Source organism: Aythya ferina (assembly GCF_964211825.1).
Source record: "Aythya ferina genome assembly, chromosome: 1".
Lineage (NCBI taxonomy): Eukaryota > Metazoa > Chordata > Aves > Anseriformes > Anatidae > Aythya > Aythya ferina.
In genome coordinates, this window is record NC_140296.1 from 140,466,593 (window position 1) to 140,489,488 (window position 22,896).

A 22,896-nucleotide genomic window follows, 5' to 3' on the forward strand; every position below is an offset into this window, starting at 1 on the left:
GTTAGTTTCAGACAAATATCAGCATATTTGTATGTTAACCACTGACAAATAGAAACTCCAAAGCTCATGGATACCAACAGGCACTGCAATGACAGAATCTGTGAAAATTTTGCTGACAGTTTGTGATAGCCTATAAATAAATGGGAGTAAAGCAGATCACAGGAAACAAAGCCTACCCTTTTATTTCTGCTGAGTCTTTTCCCATTACTTATTCTGAAATAAACAGTTGATCTGACAATCCACATGACCAGACGCTTCATATCACAGCTCACACAGCACATGACAGTAGTTAAAATGTCAATAACAATCTCTAAATAGCACAACTCTTACATAGTAATCTTTCATGTTAGCGGGTGTGCCCTAGGCTTGCTTCTGCTGTCTCATTCAGATCTGGGTCTCCTTATTTCTGAAAGAATTATTGAAACTTTCATATGTCAGTGATCAAATTAGCCCATTTATTCCTTCCTACAACAAATCAAATAAAGGATGGAAGCTATATTCATTTTTAATCCAAATGATTTCTCCTCCTTATGTTTTGATTTAATTAACCAATAATTGAATTAAGTGGTAATCACCACAGAGTCTCTTTCTTGTTATGTTCTGCTTACTAGCCTCTCCTTGCTCATGGCTGATGTTAGCAGAGTAGTTTGAGTGATATAATGCAATTTAAAGGTTCTTCCATTATCTTACTTCCTTCGGCACCACATATTCACATCAAAAGCTATTTGCACACTGTGAAATTAAAAGGACACTCAGCAGATAAAAATCATATTCTGTTTTTCACTTACTGACTGCTCCTAGGGTTATAAAAGCTTAAAGAATATGCAAAATGTCACTCTTCAACATTTATATTTATAATTCAGAGCATAAACAGTTTGGTCTTTTTCATTATTCAATTTGTAGCATTTAGGACCCAGCTTTTCACAGATTTCAATGATTCTTAAGAAATAAGAATAATAAGGTGTAATGTAATACATAAGAAAACAGAACTTCCTAAACATGTGGCATGAGATTGATGTTTCAAGACGTACTACAGAAGGGAATTAGAGGACTTCAGTATTCCTCTACTAGCGTGCTTAAGGCACTTTTTATGTACAATGACTTTATTTTCAGACTTCTGGGTTATATTAAAATCACATAGACAAGTTTTCAGGATCAAGACCAAAATTTCACTTTTTTTTTTTTTTTTCCTCCTTAATGTCTCAGACTCTGCTGGTCCTGTAGCAACTGCTTTCCAATTATGTTGTGGAAAATTTAACTTCTGCATTTCTACTGGACTTTACAGCATTTTGCATTTAGCACATACCTTGCATTATGCAAACATCAAGATAGCATAATAAATGCGGCTAACCGCTTCCTCAAATGCCCTGAAAATTCTGGAGGCTAAATCCTCCATAAATGCATTAAATGTGCACCAGACACATTAATGTTTTAGGCGGCTTTTGCAATTCATGGGGAAAAAAAAAAGAACATTGAAAATAAGTGCCGTATTCCAGTCCAAATCAATTTATTTTTAATATTCATAGATCTGGCCACTCCACAGATTGAATTAATGATTGATTACCTTGGTAGGTTAGATGTAGTATTACAAATGGATGGTTGAAATGGGACTCAGATCAACATTCTTGCATCTCACACTCAGAAACAGATTAATCATGATTTACCTTCATATCACAATTTACCTAAATAAAAAGCCCCATTAATGGAGTGATGTAACTCCTATGGCTAATCCCCTTTATATTCACATGAAGAAGTTGTGAACTATGTAACTTCCTCCCCAGTATGACACTATTTTCTTATCTGCATTGCTACTGGGAATAAGTCATAGCCATGTTTTCATTATGCTATAAACCTTAGGGATCGTTTTATCTCTTGCTAAAAAGCAACTATTTTTGAGATTTAATAGCTTCTGTTTAATACCTTAGGAACATAATGTTCAAGTTTATGATACGTAATAGAGAATACTGTGTGCAACTGCTTATGAAAGGGGAACGTGAGTGCAGGCAGTATCTGAGCAATGCTGATGTATACTGCAGTTTCTAGATGCCCACATAAATTGACAAATAAAAAGACTGCACAAACAAACAAAAATGTTGGCACCAGAACAAAAGTATATCAGTTAATCTTGAACAGATTTAGGACAATACTTTAAATCAGCCTTCTAAGAGAAATTATTGCAGGAAAAAATATTCATCTGGTTGCTTTTTTTTTTTTTCTTTTTCCTTCCTTTGATTCTGATCAGAATCTTAGCCTTAGAAAGCCTTAGAAAGGGGATAGCATGATTTGTTTGCTGGGGAGACCAGAGCACTAAGAGATATAGATATTCTTTGAAGTTATAATTCAAAATTAAGGCTCCCATGAAAAAACAGCCTTTTTAAAGAAGTTCCACATCATCCTTTAAGAAAGATAAACATGAAGGGCTTCAGTACTAAATTTTATCAGGAAAAAAAAAACACTCTGAAGCTCTTACTTCAGTAGCCCTGATCCATTAACGAGTTGAAGGCATGGATTTGACCTGCTGAATCACTTCCTGCAGCATCTGGCATAATGACAACTGAACATTAACTAGGTCTAATACCAATTACTTTCTAAGAGCGGAAGAGATCATAGCCCCCAGCAGCAGGCCTTGTTGGTCTCTTGAGGAGAATATTTTTTGGTAGAAGAGTGAGGTAGAATTTTCCCTAAAGGGAATATATTTTACAGTGATCTATGTAAGGAATTGTAGGCTTTTGAGAGAATGAGATATTTACCACTGAAAACTCGTAATCACAAGCTAAAATAAAAGTCAGACAGAACTCTTCTTACTTACTGTCCCAGATCCCAATTTTTCCAATTCCCAGCAGAGATTTTTTTTTTTTTCTACAGCACACAATAACTTTACAATGTACCATGAGAATATCTCCAGTCCTTTAAATGCGCAAAGATTTTTTCCCAAACAAAAAGAAAAATTTACAGTGAACTTTTTTTTTTTTTTTTCTAAAACAAATAAACAAACAAATATATTGGTGTGAGTCACCCTGGAAAGAATAAAACAAGACTTCAAGCTGGGAAAATGTAGGATGAGTGAAAATTTTAAGCACTGATTTTGGATCCATACTCCTTATTTTTCTCATAAACTACTTTAAAGCATATTAGCAATAAATTTTATGTCTTTTAACTTTCTTTCAAGTGTTTCAAAACACTAAATTAATGCTATAAATTCTGGAGTTACTTCAATCCTGTTGACAAGCCCAAACTCTAAGAGCATAAGAAGGCAGACTGAAAATAACTCTGTTAGATACCAGAGCTACTTCTAATCTTGTCTAGACTGAAAACTGGAAGGAAGGTCATATAGATATGCACAACACAATTGCACACACAGGAATCTGGCCTAGATGGCAAGATTAATACACCTATTATTTTGAAATCTATCTCAGGGATCTTTAATAGTAAAGTGGTCAAGGCATCAGTTTAATGTTTCCTCCTTCAAGTGAAGTACCGAGCCCAAATCTCTGAACACCACTTTGTTACAGAATCAGAAGAAGAAGTGCTATTTTGTACTCAAACTTTATTTTACATGTTTCCTGCCTAGGACTTGAATGTGCCCTGATCATCTCACGCTTCTAGAAGTTCCAGCTCAGGAGCAATGTGAGGATGTGGGCTGTACCCAAGCTGGCAACACCCTTAGGCTTTGAGAAAAAAATATTGCAACAAGTAGGTCACACTCAGTGTTACAACAATCCAGAATACAGAAAACTCTACAGGTTGTGTGGTTTTGATTAACTTGAGAAAACCCTGAAATTATTGCAGTCAGAGACATGCAGAAAATAAATTCTTCAGTCTTGTAGAGAAGGCTGAAGATAACAACAGATAGCTCAGATGTTAGCATACACACATACATATATATATTTATATAATTTGTAGATGTTTTTATTTTGTATGTAATTATAAGTACATGTGTATATAATATTTACAAATTCACATATATAATTACATATACACCCATATGTAAAATATATATTTTGTTAGCTTTGACATCATCTTTCTTTTGAGGAATAACTTTTTAAAACAAAAATTTTTCTTGACAGAAGAGAGATGAAGTTTCAGCTTGCAAAGAGACATACCTTTTTCTTGCCAACATGAAAAAGAAGCAGCACATCACTAAAGGATGTGAATAGGAAAAAAGAAAGGTCATCACAATATACTATTAGTGAACAGAGTTCTTTCGTGACTCTTACTGAATTTATAGATAAACAATCTGCTTGAAGGACCTTACCCTCAGCTAAATTGACTCAGAATTTATAACATGCACAATTTGGTTATACACTGCTGTGTGTGATGCTCAGGATTCCAGCATATGGCCAAGCTGAAAGACTCCATCTCCCTGCACTGAATCCTTTGCAGATGTCTGGAGATCCCAGAAAACTATTGTGAAATATTTAAGTATAGCTTCGGGAATTACCACATTGGCATCACCGGCTATCCTATTTGATTTAACTTCTGACAGGCTAATGAATGGGGCCAACCTACAACTAGAAAAGCTCTCCTGATACCAATGAAATTAGAACAGGAATTAATTTTGTCCTGGATGCTAGTCACAATGTGACATTCTTTTATGTGTAAGATATAGATAAATTGGATAGTTATGTCTTTACATTTTTAAAATAAACTAAGGATGTTAAGCAGGCAGAAATAGTATATAGCATAAAGAAAAATATGAATCTATTAACAGTATTATCTGCCAAAATTTCAAGTTAATTTATTGTCAGGAAAAAAAAAAAAAAAAGAAAAAAAAAAAAGAAAAGAAGTGAAACAGTCACTTTACAATACAAATAAAAAGAAAAAAAAGGTGTGTGTGGGGGGGAACAACTATGGTCTAATGAAGTTTTGTAGAGAAGCCAGGGGTCATAAAAAGAGTTTAAAGATGTTTTCTCAAACACACCGTATTGAAATGCCATGAACTTCTAATTCCAAATTTATTTTCATTCCTTTACCCTTATATTTGAAAAAATAAGCTACATTAGTAGCCAAAGATGCAACAGGAGAGCTAGCACTCGTTAGTCAGCCTAACAGAAAATATTAGGAAGGATATTGGGAATATGCTGGGAAGCTCACAAATTACATCGTACCTATGCTTAGTACAGCATCCTTCAATGCTGCATATACAGAAATGCCTTCTTCCCTCCTCCCCCCCATGAACCTGATTGTCTTTCTGCTGAGACAAACTGTTCCTTTTTTGTCACATCAGTTCCCCAAGCAGCACTGGACAACTGCCAAAGTTGCTGGTCTTCTAAGGTCTGGGTGAGCAGCAGAAGCCACAGTGGGAACTCTGGGAAGCTGCCAGAGCACCCCCTTAAGACAGGTGGTGAAAAGGGGTGTCCTTTCCATCAGAAAGGACACTGTTGAGCCGTGGAGAAGTGAGAGTGACGTGGGCTAGGCTCCTTGGAGCCTGCGGCCTCACACTTGTTTGGGAACACCTCATGGAAACCCCTTGAGTCAGAAATGGTGATCTGGGGCTGGCTTTGATAGGTGCCACTGATTCTCTTCTTCCTTCAGAGATTCCTTGCACAGGAGTGCATTGCATGCTCCATCTGCCATTCTGGATCACACCTTTCCCTGGTAACAGTGACCTCATGGGCTCTGGAAATCAGGCAGCAATTAGTCCTACTGCATTACTACAAGTACAGCACTCAAAACCCACTGAAAATACTTGGTGAGGCATTCGTTCAGTTGTATATGATTCCTTCTTTTTTTTATTTCATTATTATTAAAAAAAATTACAAAAGCATTTAAATAGGAATTATTACTTTATCTGCAACATTAAAACAGTCAAAAAAAAAAAAATCCAATCTACCTATGAAGCCTTATGTTGTTCACTACACAAATGTGTGCCTTATGAAAGACTTGCATTATTCCTCCACATGATATTTTTCCTATGGGACCCTTCATGGTTGTCCTCATTAGTGCACAACTTGAGCACACATGGGGAGGATGAAGACCATATGGATGATATAAAATCTGGTAACTTCTAAGTTTCAAGCACCTCGCTCTGTGACATAAAAGGCTATGATGATATTCTTTGGGAATGTTATTACAGTGGATGGCATTTCCTCATTGACAAAATAATATAAGTATGCAAAATCATACCATTCCTCATTTACAAACCAAATAAATTTAGCTATAGACTCCAAGGAGCCATTTAACTGATAAATTCACTCATTATCAAGAAGTTCCCCTCAAGACCTCCACACCTGGTTAGAGTAGACATTAACTAACCTCCCATCAAACAATGGAAAAGAGCATCCGTGTCTGTATTGGTGTGCATATGACAATAATTCACCACAGAAATCTGATTGTGAATAAGGTTAATCCTTAGTGTATAACAGAACAAGAACTAGAAACTGGGTTTGTCTCATCCAAGTAATTTTTTGTTTGTCATTCATTGAATCACTTTTGAAGATGAAGAACTCATTTTATATTCTATACATTTATTTCTGGTGGGCATGGGGAAGCAGCATCGGAATGACAGCAGAGAGCCAGAAACATAATAGAAATTACACAGAAACCTGCTGCACTTCACATCATGAGACAACAAACCAAACCACATCTTTCCCTCAAGATCAATGCATATGGAGGTAGTAAGAGACAGAGTAAGAGACAGAGAGGTATGATCTCCACCATAGAAATCTTCAGCTCTACTGGCAGAAACACATTGTCTTGGTGACTAATGTCTGCTTTCCAGGTTTAGTACTGCTTAAATGTGCTAGCAACCAAAGAACATTGTCATGGCATCTAAAACAGAATATACTTCACCATGAAACAGGAGCGTTTACACTGAAATGTCAGTCAACACTTTTCATGCCTTCCACTGGAACTTCAGAACTCTTGGTTCACAGTGTTTAGGATGAACACCTAGGGAGGAGGTTCATCCACCCCACTTATGTGGGGCCCAGTATATCAAACCTCTCCAGTCACTGATTAGGAAGGGTCAGCCAGGGGAAACCCACAGCTGTCCCCTTCTTCCTGCCCAGACCTTGTGAATTTTCTCTCACAAGCCTTCTCAACACATTTGCTTTACTGTTCTCACACAAGGGTTCATCCTACACACAAGGAGAACCTATTAAAAAAGAATGAAAATAAAAACTTCTCCACAAGAAAAACTTCTGGAAACAAACAAACAAGAACAATACCACCAACAGAAAACACACAAAGAGAAGAAACAGAAGAAAAAAGAAGAAGAAGGTGTTACTTACTGGTTAACACAGTGATTGATCTTGCTGACTTGGAAACCATGTTTGAGTTCACTACCAACAGAGTTACTATGTAATATAGGCCATGGTATTTGGCATTAAAAACCACAGGGGCAGGTAAAGTGCTATTGAATTCTTCGAACTGGAAAAAGTAGTTCTTCGATTCTCCAGCTATCTTCACAACATATACAGAGGATGAGCTCACCACATCAGATGCTTCCAGGGAGACAATGATACAATTGTCTTCTCGGACAGTAACTTGGAATGGTTCTGCATTCTGCAAGACAAGAATAAAAAGATTTAATTGAAGTAAACATATTAATTCACTTGTACCCATTTCCTTTGGTACTTATAGGATGGTCATGTTATCTTTGTAAAAAGGTAACATTTCATATTCTGCAAGATCATTAACGTTAAATTCTAGAATGTTTTTCATAATGCAATTAATAGATGAAGTCCACGGGCATCTGATTATCAGGCCATTCCCTCTGCGCTGGTTCCTGCCATGTGCTTTTATGTTGCCAATGCCCTGGAACCTGAGGAACAAGCCTCTGCCATCCTTTCCTGATGGAGAGTGGCATAGAGCAGAAGACCGATAAGATGAAAAACAGTATCAATGGCAAGAGGATTTCCAATAAAACTATAAAATGTAATAGTAACTTAAACATATATTTTAAAAAAAAGGTAATTAAATCAAGACTCTTTAAACTTACAGAAACAGGATCATCTTGAACGCAATACATTCTAGAAGTCTGCAACTGAAGAATAATTTTTGGCACTTGCTAAGCATTTACAAATATGCCCATTCCAGCAAGTACCAGCTGATCAGCAGTTCTCAGCACTATGTCCATAGCTTTGGGTAGTACTTTTCATTCCCTAAGCTGCATCAGTTCATTTTCAATATTTCTTTTATACATAGTAGATAGAAAGGAGCAATTTAACCTTTTCATATATCATGAGCATTTTAAGCTGTTGCCAGCTGAAAACACTTTCCTTTTTATTAATTGCAAACCAGCTGTCAGCAAGTAGCACTTGTTCTCTACAGGAATTTCAAAACAGATTCATAGTAATTAATGAGAAGGAAAAGTTCAAGCTCACATTAGAGTTGCCTTTTTATTTATTAAGCCGCACTGGTATTTAGATTTTATTTTATTTTATTTTATTTTACCCCCAATGAAAACTGTAATATATGATATTTTAAATTCCCAACTCCATGGTATCTAATACTCCCTTGTATTTCACAGGTTGAGAGCTCTGTTTAGAGGACAGGGTGGGCAACCATGCCTAGTTTTCAGATTATTCAGCCAGTCTAGTTGTTCATGTACTAGAGCTAGAGCTTCAGGCTTCAGAAGAAAGGACCTAAGCAAACTCACTTACGTGACCCAACATGAGAACAAGGTAACAAGCATATTGTAAATTCATCCTGAACAAGAAAACCAGTCTAAATAGCTTTGAGCTTCAGAATACAAATAGAGGTAACACAATTTCAGCTTTTGATTTGCATTTTTTTTTTATTTTACTCTATTAAAAAAAAAAAAAAAAAAAAAAAAAAAAAAAAAAAGACTTAAAGTCTGATATAAGCCAAAATGGGAATGATATAAGTCAATGTTACCAGTGGATGAATACCTTGGTAGTCTGGGTAATTTCTCACAGATGGCAAAGTAATTGCTCCAAACAGCTTACAATATAAGACCACAATTATGCAAAAGTTTACATGTGTTTGTTTGCCTTACATTGGCTGAATTCAACAGGCTTAGCCTTGAGTAGATCAAAACACCACATTTCAAGTGTTTGTATTTTACCTTAAATCCTGATACAGCACTTAGGATCACCACAGACTCAAATCTTTAACTGAGGATTATATATAGATCCAGGTAATTTATTTATATTTTTTTAAATAAGAGAGTCCTTTTATCCTTCTTCCTCCCCATTCTCTCCTCACTAAGAAAATGTCAAAGGACTTCTACTTCAGCTTCTTGATGTGGGGAGATGGGAGAGGGATGCACCCACAGACCTGCTATGAGAGGTGTGTGCACTACCATATCACAGAAAGTATGATTTTCTCCAAGACCAACACAAGAAAAATGAATGGATTCAGCAAGGTTACTACCATGTATTAAGGTTGAAGTACACTCATATAACCACAGAACAGTTTGGGTTTGAGGGGACCTTAAAGAGCATCTAGTTGCAACCCCACTGCCATAGTAAGGGGGGACAGTTCCCACTAGACTATGTCACCCAAAGCCCGGTGCAACCTGGCCTTGAATACTTCCAGGGATGGGGCATCCACAGATTCTCTGGGCAACCTGTTCCAGTACCTCACCAGTCTCTGAGTAAAGAATTTCTTCCTGATGTCTAATCTAAATCTACTCTATTTCAGTACAAAACCATTACCCCTTGTCCAATCACTACAGACCCTGATAAAGAGTCCCTTGCCATCTTTCCTGTCGTCCCCTTTAGGTACTGAAAGGCTACTCTCTGGAACCTTCTCTTCTCCAGGTTGAACAACCTCAGCTTCCTCATCCTGTCTTCACAGGAGAGGTGCTCCAGCCCTCTGATCAGCCTCGTGGCCTCCTCTGGACCCACTTTAGCAGGGCTGTATCTTTCTTATATTGCAGGTCCCATAGCTGAATGCAGTGCACCAAGTGGTGTCTCACAAAGGTGGAATAGGGGTGAGAATCACCTCCCTCTCACTACACTTCTTATGATGTAGCCCAAGATACAGTTACAATTTCTAGGCTGCAAGTGCACATTGACAGTTCATATTCAGTTTTTCATCCACGAATATCCACATATACCCAGCCTGTATAATCCCACAGAAGTTTGTGGGTTTTGACCTTATATAGACTTGAACCTGAATGCTTCACTAGTGGAAAGAGATGAATGTTATCTCTTAAATGAGTCTAGTGTTCCTTTGACTTTGCTGCTGGATTGTGTGGTACTAACTCAGTGTACCTACCCTGCTATGAAAAAAAAAAAAAAAAAAAAAAGACAAAAGAAACACAAAATTTTATACATTCCAACAAACAGATCAAAGCAAGTTCCTTGTATTTGGTGGTATTATAAATCATTTGTGATGTTAATCAAGTACAGCTGGAAATTAAGCATATAATTGCAGAGTTATAGACATTCCTAGCATATAATTAGATGCTTTCAGACTGCTTGTATGGGGTGTGATTTTATTCTTTGGTTCTTCCACGGGTATTGTATTAAACATGTTGAAGACTGCACACTTTTATTTTTCCCCTCATAATGTTTTCTTGAATTCACAGAAAGTACCACTCAGCAGATGATCTGCTAAGCTCACCTTAAATAGCTCTTGCACAATTAGCATAATGTGCCTGTGCTAGCTAAATACACAAAAACTCACAGACACATGCTTTTGTTACTTATGACAAGACCTGACCAGGGAAAATAACTTTTTTTGGGTCCTTTACCACCTAAATATGTGGGGATTGTGAAATGATAGTCTCTCTCCTTTGTGTGCCTGCTCCCACCTGTGTAACGCATACCTTCCTTGAGTGGTACCTACTCTGTGATTACTCAGTGATTACATGGCCCTCTTTCCCACACCTGTATGTGCCTAGGATCTGAAGCTGCTGCATGCATGGGACACATTGTTTCTGGGAGGCATCTGTTGTATTTTATCCATGGGCTCCTGAAGTATTTTTTGTTCTTTCATTTCAGCTCTAAGGTTTGATTTAGAGAATGAAACAGCAGATAAGGGATGAATAAGAAGGTTTGGCAATTAACATGTCATAGGACTGCACAACTTATCTCCTTTGGGATATCGATTTCACTTTGGCAACATTTTAAAAGAACAGACCATTCCGGGCATCTTCTTCTTCATGTTATATGAGGTGTGCTTGTGATTTTGGAAAGAAGGCTAGGAACAAACCTGGGTATTTTTTCCAAGCACCACTGGAAGTGACAAACATGCCCCACTTAACTAGATCGTAAATCCAGTGTGTCTTAGGACTGACAGCATCAGTATGGTAAATACACATTTCATTACTTCTGGTCAGCTACTTCCAGGATTTAATTTGCTGGTGTCACAGCTTGAGCGGCTGCTTCATGCCTGTGGGGAAATTTGGCAGGGCTTGTGCATTCAGAACCAAGTGATTAGCTCCAACTTCCTTCCTAGTTTATTATTACAAGCTCGTGCCACGCTAAAGCACTTAGGAAAAAAAAAAAAGCAAAAAAAAAAAAAAAGCAGGGGGATGTAAATCCCACAATGCGGTGCCTGTTCACAGTCATTTTCAGAGTGGGGATGAGTCATGTTAGTGGAATTTCCAGCCAATAACCAGGTCCGAATTAAAATAAAAAGGAGGGAGAGACAAGAAGATATATGACATGTCAAATCAACAATATTCAAAGAGTAATAGGAAAATAAATTGTGTGCAGCAGACCTCAGAGTTCTCTTTATTGAAGTCTATATCTTCAGTTTATTCCCCCATAACAGTCTGAGCTTTACACATGAGGAAGAGATCAAAGTAGCAAAATAGTTATTAATTTTATGTATTTTAGCTCTTGAATGTCTCACTCTGAAACACATTGGGCCTAGACCTGATTATTAAAAGTGCAAATAGTTAAATGTCCTGTTGACTTCAGGAGGTATGGATGCCCATCAACTCCAAAAATAAGTGAGCTTAAGATACTGGGAACTGCATCATGTTCTCTAACACTAGAAAAGCGGAACTAGGGCTGTGAACAAATCTGACTTCAGTCAATTCTTACAGCCTTTTTTGAGTGCCACAGTTTTCAAGGCAGGTATATGAAAACCCAAAGCAGGAGTACATTTTTAAGCTATGGGGGTCTACTTCTCTGGCCAAAGGTACCATTATGAACATCTACTTTATAAAGCTGGTCAAAAATAACATCACCGCAAGTATTAGAAGATAGTACTTGCACTATTATCCAGACCTCCTGGCTGAAATACTATTTTTTGTGAGTGATTCTACTATACTCATATATATTTTGTTCCTGTAGCCAATAAGGCTAATTTTATTCTAAGTCACGTGATGACTTGTTCTAGCCACGATTCCTCTTATTTAATTTTAGGTACTTAAGTGAAATTACTGAGAACCAAGATAACCTTTTCAGACAGAGTACTTCTGGATTCACCTGAGATCTGAATTACTTTTGAAAGTGCACTGACCAGCCAAAGGGTCTGTGCTCCTGGCTCAGCAAGATTCCTCCGGTCCTCTGTTGATGGGCACAGTTAGTCCCAGCCTCATAACAAAAAAGAGGGCTGGAATTCAGACTTCCATATCCTGGTCCTTGTTACACGCTTGCAACGGTACCTCCATGGAAGGTACATAAATTTCATAAAATAAATAGCATTGCAAATCACATATAAATGTCACGTCACAGTATTTCTGCACCAACTTCCTAATGTATGTTGCATTAATGTCATTATCATCTGATGGTGACAAATGATATGGAACAACAATTACAATAAAAATGGTAAGCATTAATTTTATTAAGAAATCGGAAACTCATATCCAATAAATCTGCTACACACTTGTTGGAAATTTATTGTTTTACTTGAGTTATTGTACAGAGAAAAGAATCAAAATCTGGCCTATTTAAACCATTCCGGTCATTTTTTCTATTTTGTAAAAGTTATCCCACCCTGTCTCTGCAGGCTGGAGACTCCACAAGTCTCCACAGGAGGATCCCAGGCACCTTCTGATCTTTTATGGCTAGAAGAAAGGAGTCCCTGAAACACCCTGCTGTTGCAATAACAGAGTCATATATAACTGCAATAACAGTTTCAAGCAATTTAGATGCATTTCCAAGTAAAAATTAATACTTAAATCTTTAGCTGATCTTTCAGGTTCCCACTTTGCCTCAGTCATTACTGCAATATCTACCTGGCTCGGCCCAATAACACATCTTTCTCAGTTTCACTGCTCTCTTCCTATACTCTTCACAGTGTAAAGTAGGAAAACACTTGTATTTTATGCTAAGTATCACAACATCAAAGCTTAGACTATGTTCCATACCCAGTCTCTTTACTCCTGTCTCAAAGGTCCTCAATAAAACATTTCATGTGACTGAAACTGATTCAGTTTCACAGAGAGATGCAAGCAGTCTCAGAAAAAGCTGTTCCTATAGCCATTACCCAAGAAAGATCCTCTCTGAGCACAGATAAGGACTGAGTGGAAATTGCACAATATTGAGGCTTCTTTGGAACCATTAGCTATCATTATGAGGTCCTATAAATTTAATAAAAAAGTAAAGTCATTCTTATAGCATATGGGGAAAGAATTACATCCTAAGGTTTTTTTCATGATACAGTGAATTCTGGAGCAGGCACAGATTTCACAAGTACTGACCGCAAGAGGAAAGGATTGTTTGAAATAGACTTCAAGAATATGAACAAAAATGTTCACATAAGACTTTGTAAAAGAAGTGATATTAATTGCTACAGATTTTGCACAACACTTCTACAGGTTGTACAGGGAAGTTCCCTTAATAAACACTCTTTAGAATAAATAGTTCATGAAAGAAATGGAAAACCTTATCTTCAAGATTTTCCATGCAGAAAGGAAAAAAAAATTAAAAAGTGAAAAGATAGCAAAAGAAGCAGTTCTCAATAATTTATATTTGATTTAGGTTAACAAACCATTTTTGGCATTCTGCTCTATGAATAGTGTCCTCAGCACTGTTGCTATTCTCAGTCTTAAAAAGCCAGCAATAACAATCTGCTAGTCATATTTTATAAATGAGCTCTAACATTTCTTTGTTCTGAAAGACAGTTTTAAAGGAACAGTTGGTGTTTTTTCCCCCCTTTTTGGGGGAATATGAACTTGGGAATATGAGGGCTTTATTTATTTATTTATTTATTTTTAACCAGCAAATGTCAATATGCTATGTACAGTCTACCATATTTTGCTACTATTCTAAGGTTAATGATATACTTTAGAGCCATTGGAATGAAATCTTTCTTGACACTATCAACTACTATTACAATAGCATTAAGTAAATGCCAGAATGCTAAATGCATGAAAACAAATCTTTGCATTCAGTAATGGTAATACCTTTTATGTTAATGCATCTTGTTAATGCATCCAATATTCAAAAAAATATTTCTAAATATATGCTTCTATCCTATCTTTCCAGTGCAGACTGGAGAAGGCAAAACCCAAGCATAACAATCCAGAGGCCCTGATCTTGACAGTTTAAAATTAGGTCACAGATTCATGGATGGCATTTCTCCCTACTGCCCAATCCTGACTGCCTGTATATGCTACAACTATGACAGGAATTCACACTTAGGCAGATATTATAGTTTGGTTTCTTTCCACTCTAGATTTTAAGCTTCTCTCTAGTACTAAAATTATGTCAAAAAGGATAATTGTCCTGAAATAAAATATGAATTTGTTCCCCTTTCCCAGCTACTAACACTGTCATCTATCCCTCAGACTTTTACAGAGCATCCACATTTAAAGTTTAGTCATTCCTTGTGGATGTACCCAAACACATACTGATGCCAGATGAACCAGGTGCTTTAACTAAAATGAGTCTTCCTTCTTGAATCTCTATGTGAACAATAGAAAACAAAAATGGACACAGGAAACATATTCGATTGCCTCAACAATTCCCTTAGTTCTGTCAGACTGGCCTTTGAAGTGATCTTCTCCAGTCAACATTTGTTCTCTGTCTTTGGGTAAACAGTTCAAGCAAATTTGTACCTGCACAAGGGTAAAATAATCAAAGTTGTACGTAGGCCAGATGGGAAGATGAGGTCATTAGGTAGCTCTTTTTAAATTCTGAAATGAGTATAGGTTAGGTAGAAAGGAAAAGAAAGATTACTTTATAGGAATGGGAATTCACTGAGCAGTGTGCTCCACATATACATCATCCCAAGCATGCACAGACTGCCCATCAGTGGAGATTCAGCACAGTGTCTAGAAGTCAAACCACAGCCAACTACGCTTCAGTTCCCTCTCCAACAGAGAGGAAATAATACAGAATGGGTCAGCTCAGGAAAATGATGACCAAGAAGGCAGAGCGAGAAATTAGTCTATTTTGGATTTTGAAAAGCTTGGATTACAAAAACACATCTCTTTCCATGGAAACAAATCAAACAAGCTTGAGGGTATTTTTCATTTCAAAGTGCCCAATGGGAGATGGGAAGCCCAAAGCTTCTCCTGGAATACTGGAGGAGACATTTTCTAGATGAAATAGGACAAATTTATCTATGTTACTTAGTCTTTCTACTCCTAAAATAGTGTAGTCTGTAATATAAACTTCCAAACAGATACTGATGCTGAAATATGAGATTAGAAAGTCACACAGAAAATTCCTGAAGCTCAAAAGAATGTGAAGACCATGAGAAAGCTGTGACCATGACATGCTCCATGATGGAGCATGGAGATGCTGTGCAGCTGAGAAAAACTGGACTGGTGTCAGCCAAACTTCATTTTATATGCTCTGGCAAAGCGTATGACAAAGGGGTAAAGACAGAGTCTTATGGGTGCTATAAAACTGAAAATGCCTTCATTTTATATTGATGGGGTGTATATATGCCCATTATGTGCACAAGTGAACTAGTTCTTAAAACACAATGCAACGCATTGCTGTTTGCAGTAACTACAAAGAGCACACAGTTGGGAAGATGTTATAGTCTTCTTTTATTTGAGAAACTGGAGAACAAAATGGTTTTCCAATTTATTTGAAATCAAAAAGCAAATTAGCAGGAAATGGAGGAAGGGAGAAGACTTCTTGTTCCCTGTGGTGTTAATCTATAATACAAAAACAGACAAGGCTCTTATGAATAAACTTCTAGATACGCTCCTGGAATAGCCCCTATCACCTTCTTCCTTAACTCCAAGTCATTTTAATGGGAATAAGGGACTAAAGTTCTATTAAGTATTTTCAAATACTCCATCTCTTCAAATATATTCTGAGACTACTAGAGAGGTTTGGAAATTTGAAATGAGAAGGAATTGATAGAAAAAAAAATCATTTTCTGTTTCGAGTTTTCTGGTTCCTGGCACTGCAGTTTATTAAAATGTACATTAGTCAATCTGATTGACACTATAGGCTCTTACTAACCTTGAAGCACTGACACAGGATCATAAAATCATAAAAGCATCTAAGTTGGAAAAGGCTTCAAGATCATCAAACCCAACCATCAACCTGACCTATCAAATTCTACCATGTTCCTCAGTGGCACATCCACACATCCCTTAAATACCTCCAGTGGTAAGGACTGCACCACTTCCCTGGGCAGGCTGATCCATTGCTTGACCACACTCACTGTGAAGAAATTCTTCCTAATCTACAATCTAAACCTCCCCTAGTATGACTTGAGATACAATTGAACATCTATAAAATTATTTATACTGCAGTATAGGCTGTGAAAAACTGCTCCAGATTTCAATTAAATATATTAAGCAAAGTCAATTATTCAGCTGCAGTGATGCAGCTGAACTCTGCTCTTCCTGACTGAAACTGTAAAGCATACCTTCATTCTCTTCCCATGTTATCAAAAGAACATGAGGAATTCAGAAGCAGGTGTAGGTAAATTTTGTCTCCATCTAAGCTGCTGACTTTAGTTTGACCTGGAGCTGAGTTCAGACAAGCAGAATGAGTTGTCTGCTTTATTGCCACTCATTTTAATCTTACTTTCTGCATCCCCAAGGAAAAAATCCCCAGACACCACCACCTTTTCATCAGTAGTCTCACAGAAGAGCTGGCACACTAAGGTTAAAAAAGAAAAAAGAGAATCTAAATCCAGATCACCAGTCTTCTTATTCTGTGCTCTAAAATACTTACTACCTTTCTGCCCAAAGCCATAACTACAGCGTGCACTCCCTCCCTTGGAAGACTGCTTATTTAGGTTCAAGCACAGGTTTATTTTGTTTTCTGATCCAAGTGGAACTTTATATTAGGCCCTTTGATTACCCTGTTGTGCTGATGTGTTCTCTAAATGGGAAGGGCTGATTTGAGATCACCTGCTGAGATTTTTCATGTTATTTATTCATAGTTCCTACAGCTGAATGTTTTCTTTCTTGCCAAAGTATTTGATGTGCAGTTTTATTTTGCTTTTCCCAACCTGTGCTCAGAGGCAAGCACCCAGTGCTATTTCCATGATTACTTGCAAGAGATGAACTCTGTAATTCTCCATGCAGCACAGGGTCAATTGCAAATCCACACAGAACATTTCAATTGTTACTAGTGCCTGATCTTGAATTCATTTCTAGGATGGCTTTAGGCTCAGCTCAGATATTTATACTCATTTGATAAATTCCTACCCACATAAGATTTCTCCATCACATTACAACTAGCAACAGGCTGCTTGGTGGTCATGAAAGCTGCCAAAACCTCTAACGCTGCAAAAACTCATGGCTTGTCACTGTCACCTTCCCCATCAGGGATAATTCCAGCATGATTTATTTGGCTGTAGTGCATCAAGTGATTAGTATTTAGTACAGTTGCCATGGGTGGACTAGAAGGAAGTAAAAGAGGGAAGCTAATACAGAGAGTTTTGGAAATGGAGTCAGGATTCTCAGCTGAAGGGTAAGGTACTTTCAGATGTGAGACACGCTGCTCCACCTGCCCAGAGGAACAGACCGATCAGGGGAGAATGACAGGTGTTACCTACCAGAGGGATCGCAGTCCACCTTATTGAGTGTCATATGGCTTTCACGAAAGATGTAATTCTGCTACAATGTTCTCTTCTATCAGGGTAATTGCAAATGCATTTCTGACAAAGGGCTTCAGTTTCCCCAAGGCTCCATTTTAGGGCCAGTCCTCTTCAATGTTTTTATAAACAATTTGGATGTAGGACTAGAAGGTATTTGGAGCAAATTTGCTGATGACACTAAACTTGGAGGAGTTGTTGACTCTGTTGAGGGTGGAAAGGCCTTGCAGAGAGATCTGGACAGACTGGAGAGCTGGGCAATCACCAACCGCATGACATTTAATAAGAGCAAGTGCTGGGTCCTGCACCTGGGATGGGACAGCTTTGGCAATTTGTACAGACTGGGCAACGAGACACTGGAGAGCAGTCTCACAGAGAGGCATCTGGGGCTGGTGGTTTAACAGCAAGCTGAATATGAGCCAGCAGTGTGCCCTGGCAGCCAGGAGGGCCAACCATACCCTGGGGTTGCATCAAGCATGGCATTGCTAGTCGGTTGAGGGAGGTGATTGTCCTGCTCTACTCTGCGCACTGCAGCCTCACCTCGAGTACTGTGTGCGGTTCTGGGCACCTCAGTACAGAAAGGATGTGAAACTGTTGGAGAGTGTCCAGAGGAGGGCAACCAAGATGGTGAAGGGCCTGGAGGGGAAGACATATGAGGAGCAGCTGAGGTCACTTGACCTGTTCAATCTGGAAAAGAGAAGGCTGAGGGGAGACCTCATCGCAGCCTACAGCTTCCTCACGAGGGGGAGTGGAGGGGCAGGCATTGATCTGTTCTCTTTAGTGATCAGTGATAGGACTTGTGGGAATGGAGGAAAGCTGTGATGGGAGGTTCGGGCTGGACATCAGGAAGAGGTTTTTCACTGAGAGGGTGGTTGCACACTGGAACAGGCTCCCCAGGGATGTAGTCATGGCACCAAGCCTGTCAGAGTTTAAGAAGCATTTGGACTGTGCACTTAGTCACATGGTCTGAACTTTTGGGTAGACCTGTTTGGTGCCAGGAGTTGGACTTGATGATCCTTATGGGTCTGTTCCAACTCAGGATATTCTATGATTCTGTGATTCTATGATTCTAACTTGCAAATTAAATGTCTGCAACTGTGTTTATCAGACCAGGGAAATAAAATTTTCTTCTATTTCTACTCTAATATACAACCAGCAAATTTGTCCTTCATTGGGATCCACTTGTGCACTACCAACAGAACTTGCTGAAATATTCCATGCACTTCTGCATGTATACCTAAAGTTTCCTGTTACCTTCAAAGTGAGGAGACTTAATGATGTCTTGATCAGAACTTTTAAGCTGAGACTTCTGTGTGTGGTTTGGGATTCCTCTGTCTTAAATTTATCAATCTAAAAAGATGGGCACCCAGTTTAATCCCATCATCAAGACCCCCTCTGTACTCTGTAGGGAGAGATGGAGCAGAAGAATTTAATTTACCCCCTTTAAGATTAAACAAACTTCCTTCTGCCAATGCTTTTCGCTTTCTTTGCACCTTCCTTTTAAACACAGAGAGTCAGGTGAAACCAGAATCAGCAGCTATCTATGGTATGATGGCAGCTGCAACTTGTATTTGTATTACAGTTATGTATTGTGGCTGCTAAACTTTTTGGATTAAATTGATACTGCAAGGTTTTGATTTTCTTTTTCTATTCTCATTTCTAGCAGTATAAAAGTACACAATGATCATGACTTTGCAAGGCACATAACTTAAAGCACACAAAAGGTCCTACTCAGCAAAAGACATAAGCATGTTCATCAATTCTTTGCCTAGGTGACAGAGGCCAGCCCTATGTGCAAGAATCAATCAGGAGATCAAGGTCCCTCTTCCTGAGCTATCAAAGAGCAATAAACCTCTGCAACTTCCTTCCAGTTTGTTTTGTGTCTTCTATGAAGTGAGGGTACTAAAAAGTCATTCAAAACATAATAAAAGTATTGGCTCATTGGGTGATGTTGAGATCCCTCTTCTGCCAGTTTGGTATTCTGGTATTCTCTTCATACAGTTATTCTTTGCTGGCTTTATTATTTTTTTCCTTCACTTGGCAGTCATTCAGTGATCAGGGATGCAGCAAACCTTTATAAATACATTCATCAGCCTGGTTCTTAGGCTGAGGTAACTCAGCAGCAATAGTACAGAGAGCATACAGATTAAACTTCTAGCTGGTTTGGCAGATACAAGCCCTTTGAATGAAGAATTTAGAGAAATAAACTTCAGTCATTAACTTTCTTTTGTATATCTCCCTTTTAATATCTGGCAGAGCATGACAATGGCTAGCCTGTCAAGATAAGGCTTAATACACTTAGAGATGAAAGTCAGCTGAGAAAAGTCTGTGTGGAAATCTTCCATGGGAAGTCTGTTCCCTAAACTAGAATGGATTGTAAAACAAAAACAGGTGATCTTCAAACATTATTGCTTCATTTCAATTCAGGATGCTAATGCTTTATTATCTCTTCTGGAAAGGATGATTTTATAAAGAGCATGACCTTAAGTGAGTCACATGACCTCTTCCAGACATACACACTGGTAAATATTTACTGAGCTTTATTTCATAGGCATTAACTCATTGTTGATATGAAAAGCTTTTAGGTCACTAGACAATGCAATATATAATATTATCATCATGACATATAAAAATATGCACAGTTTAAAGGTGATAATGATTTTCTTTCCTAGTTAGCTTCTAGGTATGAGTTCAGCATGTACTGGTTTATGTCACTGTTTGCTTCTTATATTTTATGAAGTATTTTTGTCAACAGTGAAAGAGAAGAATGAAGGTGATAACATGGAGTTTATTGACATTTCTTTAATCCACAGCAAGTGGTGCTTTTATACATAACCATTGGTCATTTTGTATTGCACTAATCCAAGCAAAAAATATACTAGTCTAGTTGGCTGGCTGCCATTTGTCATTCTCAGTCTGTTCAATTGTCAGTAACAGCAATGCAAATATACAAATCTCTCTTAATTCCACAATTCTTGTACTCAAAATGCAAGCAATAAATATATTGCCTAGGCTCTTCTCAATGCTTTGACTGAACCAAAACATTATTTCATGATCCTCCTGTGAGCACACCTGCCTGTACCTGAGAGTACCAGAACTGAGGTTGTTCTTTCACAAGCATGACCATGAAGTCACCACAATCTGCTTTGTAAATATATGTAGGTGTCACTGTGTACCTACAAGGTCTTTTGATTAAAGCTTGGCACCAAGATGTTCTTTAAAAAAAGGGAAGTGTGCACCTTTAGATCTCTCAATATCCAGAGCATGGTCCTCTCTGCACATGTAAATACATAACCTACCCACCAGAAAGATGCAAGAACATGCACACTGGCAGTGTTCAGCCCCAATGGCAATGGGAGTGGCTTGGCAACCAAGCCAAAAGAGTGGTTTCTGTTAGTTATTTATAGCATTTTAAAAATTTAAATACACTGTTATTTTCCACCAGGTCCTTACTAAGATATTATTTATTTATTTATTTATTTTTTCCCTCCACTCCCACAGGAGTACATCCATGAAGCAATGAGCTCCCTTTACTTTCAGACTACATGTTTGCTTCTCAGCTCAGGTTTACTCCCGACATGACTTTAGCCAACTTACTGAGGTGCCAGGAGAGTCAACAGACAGAAGTTTGCTCCTGCCCAAGGTGTTTCCCAGCATGAATTTAAAGTACAGAAAAGTCAGAAGGTAGAAAGTTTGCCATTTTCTTTTTGTTTTGTTTTGTTTTGCTTGGTTTGGTTTTGTTGCTTTTTTTTTTTTTTTTTTTTTCTAGGGTGTGGTATGGGGTGGGAGGAGTGTGTGGGTTGGCTTATTGTGTTGCAACACCAGGCACGTTCTTGTGATGATTTCTTCAGTTGTACTGAGAGCACATGGAAGAAAGCTATGACTTAGTCTTTTCATTGTGTTTTCTGTCATACACCCAGACTTCAAAGGAGAAACTCATGACCCACAATCACTCTGAACTCCCTACCTCCCTGCATCTCCCAGCACCAAAAGTCATTTGCAAGCAGCATCTTCTCCACAGCTTAATGAAACACCAGCGCTAACAGACTGAGTGCATGCTCTGAGTTTGCTTCAAGTACGAGCTAAAAATGATTGGCTTAAATAACCCCAAAGATTTGGACCATAAACACAATCAATTACTACAGCTCAGCATAGATGGAAGTATTCATCTATGGCAACGGAATTGGCTGTGCTCTGCTTATCCCTGCTGTGGCGAATACATCTCCTAGTATGTGTATTTAAGAGTGAACATTCATACTTCCAGTAAGTATTTGCATGTTTATGAATAAACTATAATCCATTTGAAAGGATTCTTACTCATTAGCCCTGTAAGATCTTCATTTATTTCTCATACTTTGCATACCAAAAAGACAGCAAGAAGAAAACATCAGTTTGCACAGAAGTGCAGAAAATCTGCATAAATAGGAAAGATTAGACCCAAACACTAGAGACCATGCTCCAAAGAGCAGGAATGTCTTAGTATTGGTCTCAGTAAAAACAGAAGGTGGAAAAATGTTGGATTTTTTTCCCTACTTGTCTGTACTTGAAAGGGGGAAAAAGACATGCATGAGTGAGGTTAATGGAAGACCTATTTGTGTCCAATTCACTGGAGAAATAGTACAAGGACATATCATCCTTGTAAAATAATTTTCCCTGTATTCCTTCAGCCAGATCAAAGTACAATTATGTACAAAGTAACATGTGCAGATGAATATAGATTTGGGAGATCTATTATTCTCTTAATCCACCCTGCCTTGGTGTAATTCTTCTTTACCCCTGTCATAAAGACAGACTTCTTTACGAGTGCTTCATGCTGTCAAAATGTGTGGCTTGTTCGACTAACCTAGAACAGAGTTGAAAGTGCACAACAGTGACAAGGAGTCATTCACGATTAGGGTTCTTGCTGTGAAACAAAACTGACAAGTCCTCCTGAAACATACAGCAATTAGCAAGTGCGAAATCAAAACTCACCCCACATCAGTAGCTACCAAGACACACAGAAGCAAAACT

General features: G+C 38.0%; 1 protein-coding gene across 3 annotated transcripts in view; it reads right to left on the reverse strand.

Annotated features, from left to right (window-relative positions):
* The window catches only part of PTPRO (protein tyrosine phosphatase receptor type O), a 161,178-nt gene that overhangs the window by 61,749 nt on the left and 76,533 nt on the right, over positions 1-22,896 (reverse strand). For 2 of the 3 annotated variants that reach the window (XM_084525241.1, XM_084525240.1), the window contains exon 2: positions 7,233-7,506. In XM_084525241.1, coding sequence (XP_084381367.1) covers positions 7,233-7,506 — 274 coding nt within the window. Of the gene's footprint in view, positions 1-7,232; positions 7,507-7,942; positions 8,201-22,896 lie in introns of those variants that run through there. The other variant, XM_084525242.1, reaches the window with a different exon arrangement.